The 16,016-nt window shown below is 39.5% G+C and overlaps 1 protein-coding gene across 3 annotated transcripts in view; it reads left to right on the forward strand.

Annotated features, from left to right (window-relative positions):
• Positions 1–16,016, forward strand: part of AKAP10 (A-kinase anchoring protein 10) — a 96,693-nt gene that overhangs the window by 73,481 nt on the left and 7,196 nt on the right. For all 3 annotated transcript variants that reach the window (XR_013446038.1, XM_078067992.1, XM_078067993.1), the window contains exons 11-14: positions 445–554; positions 3,512–3,594; positions 11,713–11,765; positions 12,403–12,498. Coding sequence is in view for 2 of the 3 variants with exons in the window: in XM_078067992.1 (XP_077924118.1) it covers positions 445–554; positions 3,512–3,594; positions 11,713–11,765; positions 12,403–12,498 (342 nt within the window). In the remaining variant the exon portion in view is untranslated. The remainder of the gene's footprint in view (positions 1–444; positions 555–3,511; positions 3,595–11,712; positions 11,766–12,402; positions 12,499–16,016) is intronic.

Below are 16,016 nucleotides of genomic sequence, written 5' to 3' on the forward strand. Positions count from 1 at the left end.
CTACACTCATCTAGCTGGTCGTTTTAGAAAGATTTCTTTAGCTTCTCCGTTGTCACATAGCCTCACTGAAAATCAAAAGTATTCTTGTTTATTTGTAAAAGGTAGCTAAGTTATATATGTCTGGGTGGATGCGAGTCTTGCACACTTGGGAATGTAATGCCTGTGAAGATAGCACATTTGTTGGAACTTAGGTCATAAAGAAAACAAACAGATTTGGCATTAAATGCATATGTTATACATTGTAATACTGTGCTTTCCTCCCATAGTTGTCTATTGAGGTTACATTTCAGAATCGTTGCTGTTCAGCATCTCCATAATGATGGGGTTGAGTGAGAATTACATGTATTTCAAATACTGAAGATTTTGTAAAATCTGTCATAATCCAAACCTGGGACTGTTTGATTCCCGAATAACATACTGTTAATTTTACAATTTCTGTTGTAGTCCAGTATGAAAAAAGCCAGTGTTAAAATTCTGAAAAATTTTGATGAAGCGATAATTGTGGATGCTGCTAGTCTGGATCCAGAATCTTTGTATCAGCGGACATACGCAGGGTAAGTTTAGTGTCTGGAATTTTTACAAGTCTACCGAGTTTTGCATCTTTTATGTTTTTATTTAAAATTTAAAAATTGGGGACGCCTGGGTGGCTCAGTCGGTTGGGCATCTGCCTTCAGCTCAGGTTATGATCTCATGGTTCTGGGATCGAGTCCCACATCGGGCTCCCTGCTCAGTTGGGAATCTGCTTCTCCCTCTCACTCTGCCGCTCCCCTGCTTGTGCTCTCTCTCTCTCAAATAAATAAGATTTAAAAAAAAATAATAATAAAATTTAAAAATTGTTTCTAATCTATTACATACCCAGCACTTTTATATATAGTATACAGTAGACCACAGTTGAGAGTGGAGGCTCGGGAGCGACTTCCTCGGTTTTAATCTTGGCTCAGCCACTTACTGGCAAACTACTTAACTTCTCTGTCTCGGTGTTTTCATCTCCACTTCATTGGGTTGTTTAGGGGATTAAATGAGGTACATGAAAAGCATTCAAAACCATGCCGGGTATCTAGTAAACACTCCATAAATATCATTACCATCATCATTCCACCACACTAGACAAGGTTGATGAGTATCATATGTATGTGATATGTTTTAGGCTATATCTCTTCCCATATTTCATGTGGTTCATATGTTAGCTATTTCAAAGTCTCTCTTAAAATCAAAAATAAAAATAAAGTACAAAGATGCCAGCATCATTTATTACAGACTGTATAACTAATACTTGAAAATGGAATACAGTTATTTCTTTGTATTTAAGGATTGGGTGTTTATTTTATCCTGTAACAAAAAGACATCAGTTCATAGCATCTGCCACTTGCCAACATTTACCACAGATCAAATCATAAAATCGCTTCCTCTTTACTAAAGATGGCTTGATGAGCCTATAAACCTGTGTAAATTCTTAATTACCCTACCCCAACCCCAACCGCAGTCCTGGCATCACCATGAAAAAGGGATTTCAGCATGTTTAATTGATTTTGTCAGAAAGTAACAGTGATACTTGGGAGACCAAGGAATCCTGGGAAGCAGTCAGAAGTAAATAAAGGGCTGTTTGCCTACATTGTCTTCAGAAAGCACACTACAGCTGAGTCAGTGTTGTAATCTTTAGCTCGTCTTTTAGGAAATGGTGGACAGTAAGCCTACATGATTTAATTACCAAAGATTATATTTATTAGGGAATGGTTGGTTCATTTACTTAAAACCTTACTTAAGACAGTCTGTCAGTTGCAAAATGTTTTACTTCTGTAAGTTTTTTGTGTGTGTAAAATAAATATATTTTAACAGATACTGTAGAAAATGGGTCAGAAATAGAGAAATAATGTTTAAAGATAGTTTTCAGTGTTTGTTTTAGCTTTATGGTTTTGGCATCTTCCTGAAATTTTTCTCAAGGCAGACAAACTTGTATCCGTTGGTGTATTGCAACCACATGTGAAATGATGACTTACTAGGAACAATAGCCCTAAAATAAGACCCACTGTGCCCAGAGTGAAATAATACATAGGCATCACAGAGTTTCTTTTTCTACCTAACTTTTAATTACAAATACATTAATCTCTTATAAAAATTAAATTGATAGATAAGGCTCATGTCATGTCCCCTTTGGTCACGCACCAATGCTCATTCTCTCCCCTTCCTACTCAGGATAATCACTGTTATGTTACAGTATGTATTTTTGTTTGCTTATATTTGTGTAATTGATACCATACTTTACTCGGTATCTTGTGCTTTCATTCACAGTGAGTTTTGGAGACTTTTCTTTGTTAATCTATACAGATTTACGTCATTTTGACTATGTTGTAGTATTCTATATATAATATTAATTATAGCTCATAACCGTGACCACTGTTTGGCCCTTTGGCATTGATGAGTATTTAAGTTGCTTGCAGTTTTTCACTGTTACACACAGAATAGCAAAAGACTTCCTTTTATTCACTTATACCAAGAAGCAGATTTTATTTTATTTTATTTTATTTTATTTTATTTTATTTTATTTTATTTTAAAGATTTTATTTATTTGACAGAGAGAGACACAGCGAGAGAAGGAACACAAGCAGGGGGAGTGGGAGAGGGAGAAGCAGGCTTCCCGCGGAGCAGGGAGCCCGACGCGGGGCTCGATCCCAGGACCCTGGGATCATGACCTGAGCCGAAGGCAGATGAAGAAGCAGATTTTAAATTTTAATAGATCTTACCGATTTACCTTTAAAAGTATCTGTATATTTTGCATTCTTACCTCCCATTAATAAAGATACTAATTTTCCCCACATCTTTATTGACACTAAATAACCTCAAATGTTTGATTTTTTACCAATCTGGACTACTGCTCATGAGATTAAGCTTCTTTTGGCATTTTGCTGGTTGTTCAGGTTTTTCTTTATGAATTGACTATTCATCTCCTATTTATGTTTTTCTGTTGTATGATTTCTTAGTGACTTGTTGGAATTCTGTATGTTTTTTAATATTTATTATTGATGAGTAATATCTGTTAAATAAGATCTTTCACTGTGTTCTTTGCCTTTTAACTTTTTTATATTGTTATAGCTTTATAGCATGTTTAATTATTATATATAATTACTCTAGCTTTATAATACACATTTTGATCTAGGGCAGGTTCCTACCTTTTTATCTCTTTTACAAAATTATCTTGGCTATTTTTATGCCTTTTCTCTTCTGTGTAAATTTTAGAATTGTGAGCTGTCTCTTCATCCATCATGTTTCATAAACCTTTTTGGGATTTTGAATGGAATTACATTGAATTAAAGATAATTTTGCTTCTTTGGGGGATAGTTCTATTTGAAATAAGCCTTGCTTTGAATAACATGAGCTAGCTATACGTTGTATTTCTAGCTTCTAGGTTTAGATGAGATGCTTAAGAATGGAATCTTTCCTTGTTTGGGGGGGGGTTTCTTTCCTTAATTTAAAATTGGTTGTTACAAATTATGTTCTTTTTGTACTTATTTAGGAAGATGACATTTGGAAGAGTAAGTGACTTGGGGCAATTCATCCGAGAATCTGAGCCTGAACCTGACGTAAAGAAATCAAAAGGTTTGTGGTGTTTTATGCTCCATGTTAAGCCTTCACTCACATTAGTCATTGACTTTAAGTGAAGGATCATTTAAGGTTTAAACAGTTTATTTTATGAAACAACTGCCTTGTCTCTCACTTGTGTTTATATCACAGCTGAGTCCAAGGGCTACATGTGGTTGCATCTGTACACAGTCTTTCTGAATGAAAGTTCGTGAACTTGCTTTACCATTACAGAAAGCACATCTTTATGAAAGAATGTTTGTCACCTTTCTATTAAAGATGATGAATACCCAGCCCAGGTTGGACTTAGCGTTTATCTTGAGACCCTTAGTTCATTAAATTTCCTCTAATTTGCTAAAAGTTATTATGAAATATTTGTGGAAAATATTAATAGGTTGAAATTCAAATCCTTTGTTTAATCAGCAGGAGAGTGCTCAGTCAACTGCAAGAGTTAAACATTTAAGTCTTTTTTGACAAGAACGTTATTTGTGACTGATCTCAACTTCCAAACAGTTGGTCTACACAGGAAGATTTTGGAAACCAATGTGGATCCATTCACTTGGGATCTAGAAATTTTTCAGTGTGATTGGATTGACAGTATTGTCTTGAGTAAAAGATACTAACTTTTGTAAGAAGAAAATACTCCAGGGACACCTGGGTGGCTCAGTCGGTTAAGCATCTGCCTTTGGCTCAGGTCATGATCTCAGGGTCCTGGCATCAAGCCTCACGTTAGGTTCCCTGCTCAGCAGGGAGTCTGCTTCTCCCTCTTCTTCTGCCCCTCCCCCCCCACTTGTCTGCATGTACTCTTGCTCTCTCTCAAATAAATGAAATCTTTAAAAAATTTTTTTAGAGAAAAAAATGTTCTATTTTGGTAAGTGTGTTTAAAATTAAGAGCTATTGTTAATCTTCCTATTAAATTTAGTAGGACTGCATTCCTATTATGTGTATTTTTAAATTTGTTTTTTTAAGTAAACTCCACATGGGCTCACGCTCATGACCCCAGGATCAGGAGTTGCATGCTCCTCTACTGACTGAGCCAGCCAGGTGCCCCATATTACGTTTATTTTTTAATGCAACTATTGTTTGAGTAATGAATCACACCACTTTATGTTGATGAGCAGTCTATTTTTGGGTCAGATATACATTGACAGAGTAAGCAAAAAATGCAAAAATTGTTGAAATAATTTAGACCAAAAAAGGGCCTGTTACCTACTTCACCTAATTAGTTTATTTAAGTAATTGATTTCCTGTTTTGTCAAAGAAGTCTGAAGTACATGGTCAGGAAAGTTTAAAGACTGAAAGAAGTCTACACAGTTCATTCAGTAAATAATGTTTTAGTGCCTCTGTGCACTCATACTCACTGGGTGGGTTAGAAGATACAGATCCTGCCATTAAGAAACTTAGAGTCTAGTAGCATCTTTTAAAACATGAATAGGAGGAAGAGGTTCCTGGTAGCCTGGGAGCAGAGGAAGTGCTGGACAAGCTCTGTGGGGGATTGGCCAGGAAGGGCTCCACGCCGTCCTCAGGTAGCTCTGTGAGGACAGTGACATCTCCAGTATTAAGAGAATCTCTGAGCTCGTTAATTTTTTAAAAAGCTGGTCTTAGGGGCACCTGGGTGGCTCAGTCATTAAGTGTCTGCCTTCGGCTCAGGTCATGATCCCAGGGTCCTGGGATCGAGCCCCACATCAGGCTGCCTGCTCGGTGGGAAGCCTGCTTATCTCTCTCCCACTCCCCCTGCTTGTGTTCCCTCTCTCGCTGTGTCTCTCTCTCTGTTAAATAAATAAAATCTTTAAAAAAAAAAACAAAAACAAAAAACTGGTCTTATTCCTCTGACATCTCATGAAGAAGTGCTGCCTCTCTAGAGTATAGGTGTGGGTGCTTGCAGGTTTGTTTTTTTTTTTTTAGTATATATAGGAATTAAGATACGTAGTTAGTAGCTAAAGATATACAAGAAACTTGTTTCCCCAGACACTCTCTGCTCATTCTGTTTATTCGGTCTCTTCATATTATTCATTCACTCTAAAATATGAGTGCCTGCTCTATCCATCTACGGTTCTAAATTCTGAGAAGAAAATGAAATTTCTAGCCCTTGTGGAGCTCACATTATAGTGGAAGAGACAGTAAACAGATAAATACTCTGTGTGTGTGTGTGTTTATATATAAAAACATAAGAATAGTAGGGAGTTCTTTTTTTTATGTTATGTTAATCACCATACATCACATCATTAGTTTTTGATGTAGTGTTCCATGATTCATTGTTTGCGTATAACACCCAGTGCTCCATGCAGAACGTGCCCTCTTTAATACCCATCACCAGGCTAACCCATCCTCCCACCTCCCTCCCCTCCAGAACCCTCAGTTTTTCAGAGTCCATAGTCTCTCATGCTTCATCTCCCGCTCCGATTTCCCCCCCTTCATTCTTCCCCTCCTGCTATCTTCTTTTTTTTTTTAACATATAATGTATTATTTGTTTCAGAGGTACAGATCTGTGATTCAACAGTCTTGCACAATTCACAGCACTCACCATAGCATATACCCTCCTCAATGTCTATCACCCAGCCGCCCCATCCCTCCCACCCCCCACCACTCCAGCAACCCTCAATTTGTTTCCTGGGATTAAGAATTCCTCATATCCGGGAGCTCATATGATATCTGTCTTTCTCTGATTGACTTACTTCGCTCAGCATAACACTCTCCAGTTCTATCCACATCGTTGCAAATGGCAAGATTTCATTCCTTTTGATGGCTGCATAATATTCCATTGTATATATATACCACATCTTCTTTATCCATTCATCTGTCGATGGACATCTTGGCTCTTTCCACAGTTTGGCTATTGTGGACATTGCTGCTATAAACATCGGGGTGCACGTACCAGAATAGTAGGGAGTTCTGTTTTAAGAGTGGTTGTCAGGGGCGCCTGGATGGCTCATTTGGTTGAGCGTCTGACTCTTTTTTTTTTTTTTTTAAGATTCTTTTTATTTATTTGACAGCGAGAGAAGGAACACAAGCAGGAGGAGTGGGAGAGGGAGAACCAGGCTTCCCACGGAGCAGGGAGCCCGATGTGGGGCTCAATCCCAGGAGCCCGGGATCATGCCCTGGGTCAGACCGAAGGCAGACACCCAACAACTGAGCCACCCAGCCACCCCGAGCGTCTGACTCTTGATTTTGACTCAGGTCATGATCTCAGGGTCGAGAGATCAAGCCCCACATCGGGCTCTGTGCCCAATGTGGAGTCTCCTTGCGATTCTCTCTCTCCCTCTCCCCCTCCCCCTGCTCACGTTCTCTCTCCCTAAAATAAATAAACACATAAAATCTTTAAAAGAAAAAAATAAAAGTGGTTGTCTGGAGGAGTGCCTGGGTGGCTCAGTCAGGCATCCAACTCTTGATCTCAGCTCAGGTCTCGATCTCAGGGTCGTGAGTTCAAGCCCCACGTCAGGCTCCACGCTGAGCATGAAGCCTACTTAAAAAAAAAAAAAAATGGTTGTCAAGAAAGGTCTCACTGAGGAAGTTGCATTTTGAGTAGAGACCTGGGCAAAATGGGGGAGTAAGCCCTGGCAAGATCTGCAGGAAGGGGTTCTCGGCAGGAGGAACAAGAACAAGAAGCTTAAGAGTCCAGCGTGATCAAGCAGCAGCAAGACCAGTGTGGCTGAAGACAAGTGAGCAGAGGGATGAGTGGAGGAGGCGAGTAAGGTTGGGAGGGTTCTCACAGACCATGGTAGGATGTTGAAAGGGTTAGAAGTTGGAACAGGGGAGTACCAGGATGTGATTCATGTTTTAAAGGTGTGGCTTTGGCAGCTGTTTGGAAAACAGAATGTAGGGGTTAAGAGGAGAAGCAGGGAAACAACATTCTTGCCATGGTCTAAGGAAAGGATGATGATGGTGGTTGTGATTTAGGTCATGGAAGAATGGTCAGACTTGGGTTGGGTTTGAAGGTAGAGGCAACAGGATTATATATCTACCAGCAGGCTCATCCATCAAGTTACTTGCATTATTAATGTAATTGAGACATGCCTACATAAAGTAATTAATAGTAATTTCTGCAGTTTGAGTAATTGCATCCATATATCCCAGTGCTTCCTTTAGCTGTCCAGACATGTCTTTAAGTCATGTATTTTTGTGGTACGTAAATGACCTAATACAGGAGCCAGCAGATTTGATTCATTACTCAGAAGGCCAGAGATGATGCTATATGCTAAGGATACAAATAAGAAGGTGTACTGTGAGTTTATTTTAATCTAGCTTAGTCCCTCTTTTATGACCCTGACTTCGCAAGCCTATCATGCTAGTTATTCTGTAAAATGCCCAGTCTTCTGGATTTTCCTGGTTATACTATTCAGCTTATTCCTTTCTTACCTGTGTTTCTTGTAAACTGGGATTTGTACCTAAAGTCGATTTGAGTTACACCTTTTGATTAGAATACATCATAGGTGATCTTGTATATGATATTTTTAGAAGAATATACATATATTTCCTGAAAGGATACACAAAGCTTGTAACATAGTTTAAGGCTGAGAAGAGGGAGACGCCTTCTACTTTTCATTATACCTTTTCCTCTACTTTTTGAATTTTCTTACCCTACATGCTTTACTGCTTAATTACCCAACTATCTTTTCTCCCATAGCTTTGGATCGCCCCTTTGCTGTGACCTATGAATGTTCCCTGCCTGCCTCTACAACCTTGCCTTGCACCACTCTCTGCTTCATGGACTAGGATCTAAGTAGAATCTCCTTTTTTTTTTTTTTTTTTTGAGGTCCCTTCTCTGTTAGGGCCTCTTCATTTGCTGTTCCCCCTGCCATGGCTTTCATGAGCTCTTACTCATGGCAAGTATTCTGTTCAGAGAGGCCTTCCCAGCCCACATGATCTCAACTCATCTGTACCACTAACATACTACTACTTTATTTTCTTAGCACGGTCTGATATGATCTTACTCATTTATTTGCATACTTATTTATCATCTATTTCTCTTCCATGAGTATAATATCACCTCTCTGAGAGCAGGGATTTTGTCTATCTTACTTGGCACTGTATTCCCTGATTCTAAAATTATGCCTGCCACATGATAGGCATTAATTAACTATTTGTTGATTTAATTAATTAATCTAGAGGAATTTCTGCAGAGACTATCTAGGTAGTAAGATTATGGATCATATTTATTTAATTTAAGAAAAGTATTATTTTTTGAACTGACACAGACCCTCCGTTTTCTTATCCAGATTATTATTCTGAGGATACTCACAGAACCCTATTCCCAAGCCTTCTCAGACCCCAAGTAAATGGAGATTTCTTAGCAACCTCTATGGACACTACCTCCTTATTCTGCAAATGAAGCAGTTGAAGATCCGGGAAATTATAATTTGTTAGGGATCACAGAGCAGATTAATAGCAATCTCGGGGCTTTGGCTCAGAATACTGTTGTGACAATTCAGCTCTGCTTCTCCTCCCTTGCTGAGGATAGCTGCAAGAATGTTCATCATTAACTAGCCTATAGTTTCAGTTTGGGTTTTGAAATACTGATAGAGCACAGAGGAAAAGGTTGAGTTTTGAGACTGTATCTCAGAGGCTTCTGAGAGTATGAGAACTTCGCTTTCAGGGCAAGCAAAGTAATTTTAAAAGTTACATTCAGGGGTGCCTGGGTGGCTCAGTTGGTTAAGCATCCAACTCTTGATTTCGGCTCAGGCCATGATCTCAGGGTCATGAGATCAAGCCCCGGGTCTGGCTCCATGCTCAGCTGGGAGTCTGCTAGAGATTCTCTCTCTCCCTCTCCCCCCTGCTCTTGTGCATGTGCACACATACTCTCGCTCTCTAAAATAAATCTTTTCAAAAAAAAAAAAAGTTGCATTCTAATCCTTTAGGAGAAAGTATAACAAGGAATTGTAAAAGATGTCGTGAGCATGTGTAGTGGCTAGTCCTAGTGCTTGGATACAGTGGTGGGAGATGAAATTGCACTTACGTTGTGAAGGCCCTGGCGTGTTGTAGTAAGAAGCCTGGGTTCCTGTCGTGTAAGCATCAGGGATTCCTTTTAGGTTTTATTTATTGACAGAGAGACAGCGAGAGAGGGAACACAGCAGGGGGAGTGGGAGAGGGAGAAGCAGGCCTCCTGCAGAGCAGGGAGCCCAATGAAGGCCTTGATCCCAGGACCCTGGGATGATGACCTGAGCCAAAGGCAGACGCTTAACGACTGAGCCAGCCAGGCGCCCCAGGGATTCTTTTTCTTTTTCCTTTTTTTTTTTTTTTAAGGTTATTTATTTATCTATTGAGACAGAGAGAACCTACAAGTGAGAGCATGGGGGAGAGGGGCGGAGGCAGAGGGGGAGAGGGAGAAGCAGGCTTCCCGCTGAGCAGAGAGCCCCCATGCAGGGCTCCATCCCAGTACCCTGGGATCATGACCTGATCCGAAGGCAGATGCTTCACCTACTGAGCCACCCAGGCGCCCCTAGATTTTATTTTTAAGTAATCTTTACACCCAACGTGGGGCTCAAGCTTACAGCCCAGAGATCAAGAATCACACACTCCACCCACTGAGCCAGCCAGGTGCCCCCCAGCATTAGCAGAGTACTAACTAGATGCATTTTTCCGGCAGTGGGTACAGGAATGAATTGGTATCAGAGAAACCAGTCAGGTAGTAGAATTAGCTAGTAATGTAGATTGAAGAAGAGGATTTGAAGGTAGGTAGTGCTAGCAGGAATTAGGTCAGATTTCTAAGACTTCGAAAGGGCAATTCAAGAGATTGCATTCACGGTGGAATTTGGTGACAGATTTCATATAAAGAGTAAATGAAGAAGGTGGATTGAGTTTTTTAACATGGGTTCTCTGGGTGAAAATTTATGATGTGAATTTTTAATAAAGGATTAAATTAATTTCTGAGATATAGAGGATATAAGAAAAAGAGTAGGTAGGAAACAGACGAGCTCAGTTTGGATCACATTAAGTTTGAGACACCTTAGGATAATTTATAAGTATGAATTTAACACCCAAGGACAAGTTTTTTGATTATTTACATTTGGAAGGAAGTTAAAGTCACAGGAGGGGATGAGATACCCCAAAGAATATATGTTGAAGGAGAGAAGAAGGCTGGGGAATGGGTTCCTGGAGAAGTTCTCTATTAAAGGAGGAAGGAATGCACAGAAAGGAGTCAAACATGTAGGTATTAAAAAGAAAAGGAGAGAGAGCGTTAAGCAAGTAGGAGACTGTCAACAGTGTGAATCTTTGGGTGAGCCTGAAGAGGAAGCAGCAAGTGGGCAATTCAACAGCCATTTGCAACTTTAGGCGGAACATGTAATGTTGTGGCCCCTGTTGACTGCTTGACCATAAAGTTTAACTAGACCAGTATTCAGACTTTTAGCTAATACTGAAAATTAGGGAATGGATCCAGGTTTTGTACTTTTCATGAATGCTATTTTTACTTCTAATCCAGCCATTGAATTCATAAGGACCTTGCCTAAGAAATAATCTACCAACCATTTGATTTAAAGCAGAGTTAGGACAGGAGCCTAGTTGTGTTAATGAAAGGATAAGCTGTGTATTTCCTTCATGGAAAAAGTGACTAGACTATGTCCTGGTGATTCCTCAGCACCTGAGTACAGATGTGGATAGGTTTTTGCGTATCTCCTAGGAGAGTAAGGTGTGCCGTGGCTCAGACACAACATGGCTATTTAAAACTCTGCTCTTACCCAGCTAATTTATACAGACCAGAGATTGAGCATTAACAGTGTAATCTCTACTGGAAGCCCTTTTGTATAGGAGCTGGTCTGAAAAGTTTGGATATATAGCAAGTAGATTGATATCTCCTGATGTATTTGCTAGATTCTTACCTAAGACCAAATGCTGGTCACAGTTTTCTTTTGCTCGCTTAATGTTTGCTGAAAATCTAACACTAGATGATAGAGGAGAATAAAAGAAAGAAAAGTCCAGAACTCTGAAACAGCCTTTCAGTCTTTTGAACCATGGTGTTTGCAAGTTAAATACTTGTTAATGGAGATAATCAGTTTTGATTAATGATAATATTCCTTAATGTTTTAGATGAGATTGTACAAAAAAAGAATATCCATTTCTGAAGTAGCTTTTGAATGAGAGCACTTTTTAAATGTAAAATTGTGCAAGAAATCTACATTCAGTTTTGGTTTTGTTTACTAGGATTCATGTTCTCACAAGCTATGAAGAAATGGGTGCAAGGAAATACTGACGAGGTAAAGTCTACTTTTAGTGTAAAGAAATTCCTGTTTATAAGTGGCACCTTGTGTAAGTAAGGTTTCAAGTTTTCTCTTTCTTTAGTTCCCATGTTTAAGTGGTGTGGCACATTGCTCTTTTATCCAGGATGTAACAAGAAAGGGCGGGCCCTACTTAGCATCTAACAATTGCCTCATGGGGCAGTGCAGGATCTTTAGTTCAGAGACTCTGGCCACTGAAAAATATCCATGCCTTCAAGTTTTCATCAACCAGCAGGCATCAGTAGAAACAAAAAGCTCAAATGTTTCCTTCCTCACTGTCAGTTTTCAGAAGAGGCTTGCTTCTTGACTAGTTAAGTACATTGAGAGATGTGAGTGGAAAAAGAAAAATTTTTGTTTTGATCATCTAACATGAAAATAGTCATGATGTTGGGAACCCAGTAGCTGACCCTAGAAGACAGTGCATGAACAGCATGTTAATGTAGTGTAGCCAGAGGGTGGTCCAGGTCCGTTCATACATGGAATGTGCTTCTTATCCAAAGAAGTAGACATGATATGCATATATAGTTGTGTTAGAGCACTGATAATATAAGACTTGATTTCTCTAATGAATAACCATTATCAACAGTTGAATTGGGGTTTTTTTGTTTTGTTTTAGGCCCAAGAAGAGCTAGCTTGGAAGATTGCTAAAATGATAGTCAGTGATGTTATGCAACAGGCACAATATGATCAACCTTTAGAGAAGTCTACAAAGGTAAGGATGACTTGTGTTCTGATCTAGCTTGCATAAAACTGAGAAGAATTACATTCCAGATATATAAAAATTAAAAAGGACATAAGGGACATTCCTCTGCCTTTGAAGGATTAGCTGCTCTAGAAACTGACCTCTCATCATGAACAACTAGGTAACTAACAAACTAAATGAAACAACTATTTCCAGATAATGGACAACCGGCAGTAGAAGTCTATAATCCTTGAAAGAAGGGTAACTGACACGATCCCTAGCTCACTGCCTAGAAGCAGTTTTCAAAGTGCAGGGAGGGGAGAGCCTAACAGAGTTCATAGTGTTGCTGAATTAAGGAGTCAGAAATCAAAGTTTGGATAGCCCAAGGTGTCTAGAAGTCAGAGCAGGATACCAGAAAAGGAGCTTCACAGAAAGAAAGCTCTAGAGTTTATCTCCTTATGGAGGTCCCTTGAAGTCCTTGGCCAAATACTGATCTATACATGTATTGGGTGAAAATGCCCATGGGGAGGAAAAAAAGTACCAGAAATTAGTAGGCTGAGCAATTCCTGAAACATGGGGTTAGGAATAAGTCACATCCCTACTGACCAGTGTGGAATAGATCTTGTACAAGACATTGGGTAGTGTCCTCAGAAACATTATGCCTTACCACTGGAGCTGAATTAGCCCTAGAGTAAAGCACCTTAACCAAGCTTAAAAGCAACTTTTAGAAAGGATCAGACTGCTCTTTAAGTAACAACTGCATGTCAGAACAAAGGCCAGCCCTCTTTAAAGGAACACAATGAAGTTCAGCACTCAACAGTATAAAAATAACAGTGTCTGCCATCCACTGTATTACTGGGTATGCAAGGAAGCAGAAAAACTTAACCCACAATCAGGAGAAAACGCCATCTATAGAAACCACACCCTAAAAAAATACTGAATACAAAAGAACTCAAGAAAAGGGGGGAAAGAGAAGAAGGAATCCTGTGGGACAAATGAAAGACAAATAGCCAGGTAGTAGGTTTAAATGAAATCATATTAATTGCCACATTAAATGTAAATGGTCTAAATAGTCTAGTTAAAAACAGAGATTGTCTGATTAGATACTTAATGGCAGAACCTACTTAGTTGCTATCTGTAAGAAGCCCACTTTAAATATAAAGACATAGGCTAAAAGTAAAAGAATGGGAAAGATATACCATGCAGACATAATCAAAGTAATTTGGACTGCCTATATTACAAGTCAGAGTTCACTTCAAAACAAGGAATATTACCAGGCAAAAAGGACATTTTATATGAAAGGTCAGTTCATCAAGAAGACATCAAGAATCCTAAATGTGTATGCATCCAATAACAGCTTGAAAACGCACAAAGCAAAAACTGATAGAACTATAAGGAAAATATACAAATCCATAATGACTGTTGAAGATTTCAACAGCCCTGTCTCAGTAATGGATTCAACAACAATGTCAACCAACTTGACCTAAGAGACATTTATAGAACAGTGCATTCAGCAGCAGCAGAGTACATATTCTTTTGGCCTACACATAGAACACTTATCAAGATATACCATATTCTGGGCCATAAAACAAGTTTCAATAAATTATAAGGATTGAGGGGCGCCTGGGTGGCTCAGTCATTAAGCGTCTGCCTTCAGCTCAGGTCATGAGAGCGGGGGGAGTGGGAGAGGGAGAAGCAGGCTTCCCGCAGAGCAGGGAGCCCGATGCGGGGCTTGATCCCAGGAAAGCCATCCCAGGCTTTCTCTAACTCATGTTCCTTATGAAGGCATTAAACTACGCATCTCTTATTTACATTAGCAAAAATTGGGAATCAGAATTAAATACGTTCAGATGACATCCCACATAACCCACAGTAGTGGGCTTGCATTTAGATTGAGGCCCAGCATCCCCCTTTCTTTGCCAACTGTTTACTCTGAGAACTGTCATTACCAGAACTTGGTTTAATTTTGAACTTTACACTGAGCTGATTCACACCAAAGTTCTGTTCACTTGTGCAGATTCTATCCTCTTTTCTGTGTAAGGGTGATAATTTTTATCTATAATTATCTTCACTGGCTCAGGCAAACCTAAAATAGCAAAGAGCAAGATAAAGGTGTATGAGTTTGTGATTGCCCATTATCTTTGAGGAGCAAATGTTTAACAATATAAAAATGTCCTTTTAGGCACCATTTTAGAAAGCAGATATTTAAAATTAAGGCTTGGGCACCTGGGTGGCTCAGATGGTTAAGTGTCTGCCTTCGGCCCAAGTCATGATCTCCAGGTCCTGGGATGGAGCCCCGTATCGGGCTCCCTGCTCAGCAGGGAGTCTGCTTCTCCCTCTTCCTCTGCCTCTCCCCACTGCTCCTACTCTCTCTCTTTCTCTCTGTATCTCTCTGTCTCAAATGAATAAATAAAAAATTCTTAAAAAAATTAAAAAAATAAAATTAAGGCTTTTCATTGTTCAGATTTTATTACCATGTGCTTTTTATTTTTAGGATATACGGATATATTTTGCTGTATTTTGTTTTTTAAGCTTGCTAGCCCTTCTCTTTGGCTGGCTAAGATCTCTGTCCTGCCCATCCTCAGGGATCCGCTGCATATTGGTATGGAGAAAGTGCTAGGCTAAACAGAACTTGTTCATTCCACTTTTAATGCACATATGTGACCTTTTGCAAGTTACTTTCCTTTTCCAAGTCTTATTTCCTCATCAGTAGATCGGAGAAATTGGACAGGATAGTCTCATAAGATCCCCTTCTGATTCTCATTCCATGATTATATGAACGTAAGACATCCTATTTCCATGAAAGAATACCCAGCCTGTCTAGCCCATGTTGAAGCCTCTCTGCTTTGAATGTCCTACTTTACACTTGTCTATAAAATGTACTTGGGCATTTAACATAAACTACCTCACAGCATTTCTGAATTGTTTCATGTGTATAGGTCCCAAGGACCTTGTTTCCTGGGATGTTTGTTTCTTCCCCAGTGCTGTGAATAAAGGGGTCTCCGCCTCAGGAACCTGGTGTTAGGTGGCTAGAAATCCCGAGTTCTTTTTTTTTTTTTTTTTTTTTTAAAGATTTTTTATTTATTTATTTGACAGAGAGAGACACAGCAAGAGAGGGAACACAAGCAGGGGGAGTGGGAGAGGGAGAAGCAGGCTTCCCGCGGAGCAGGGAGCCCGATGCGGGGCTCGATCCCAGGACCCTGGGATCATGACCTGAGCCGAAGGCAGATGCTTAACGACTGAGCCACCCAGGTGCCCCTCTTTTTTTCTTTCTAAAGGTGTTGGAGTATTTTGTATTATGGCTCTCCTGATTTAATGAATCCCCTGTGGATTGTCATTTAAGTTGTTTTGGGTTTTTCCCTGTTACAAACAATACTTGAATGAATGTGTGTGTGTATAACTCTATGCTCCATGGTTAATTCCTAGAAACAGAATTACTCTATCAAAGAGTAGCTATTTTGTTCTAATATCTGTTGCCAAAAGGGAAAGATAAAAGCAGATCTGGGTGCCAGTCGTTGTTGCGTAACCTTAGGGTGAGTTGCTTGACC

This window comes from Halichoerus grypus, chromosome 2 (assembly GCF_964656455.1).
Source record: "Halichoerus grypus chromosome 2, mHalGry1.hap1.1, whole genome shotgun sequence".
NCBI lineage: Eukaryota > Metazoa > Chordata > Mammalia > Carnivora > Phocidae > Halichoerus > Halichoerus grypus.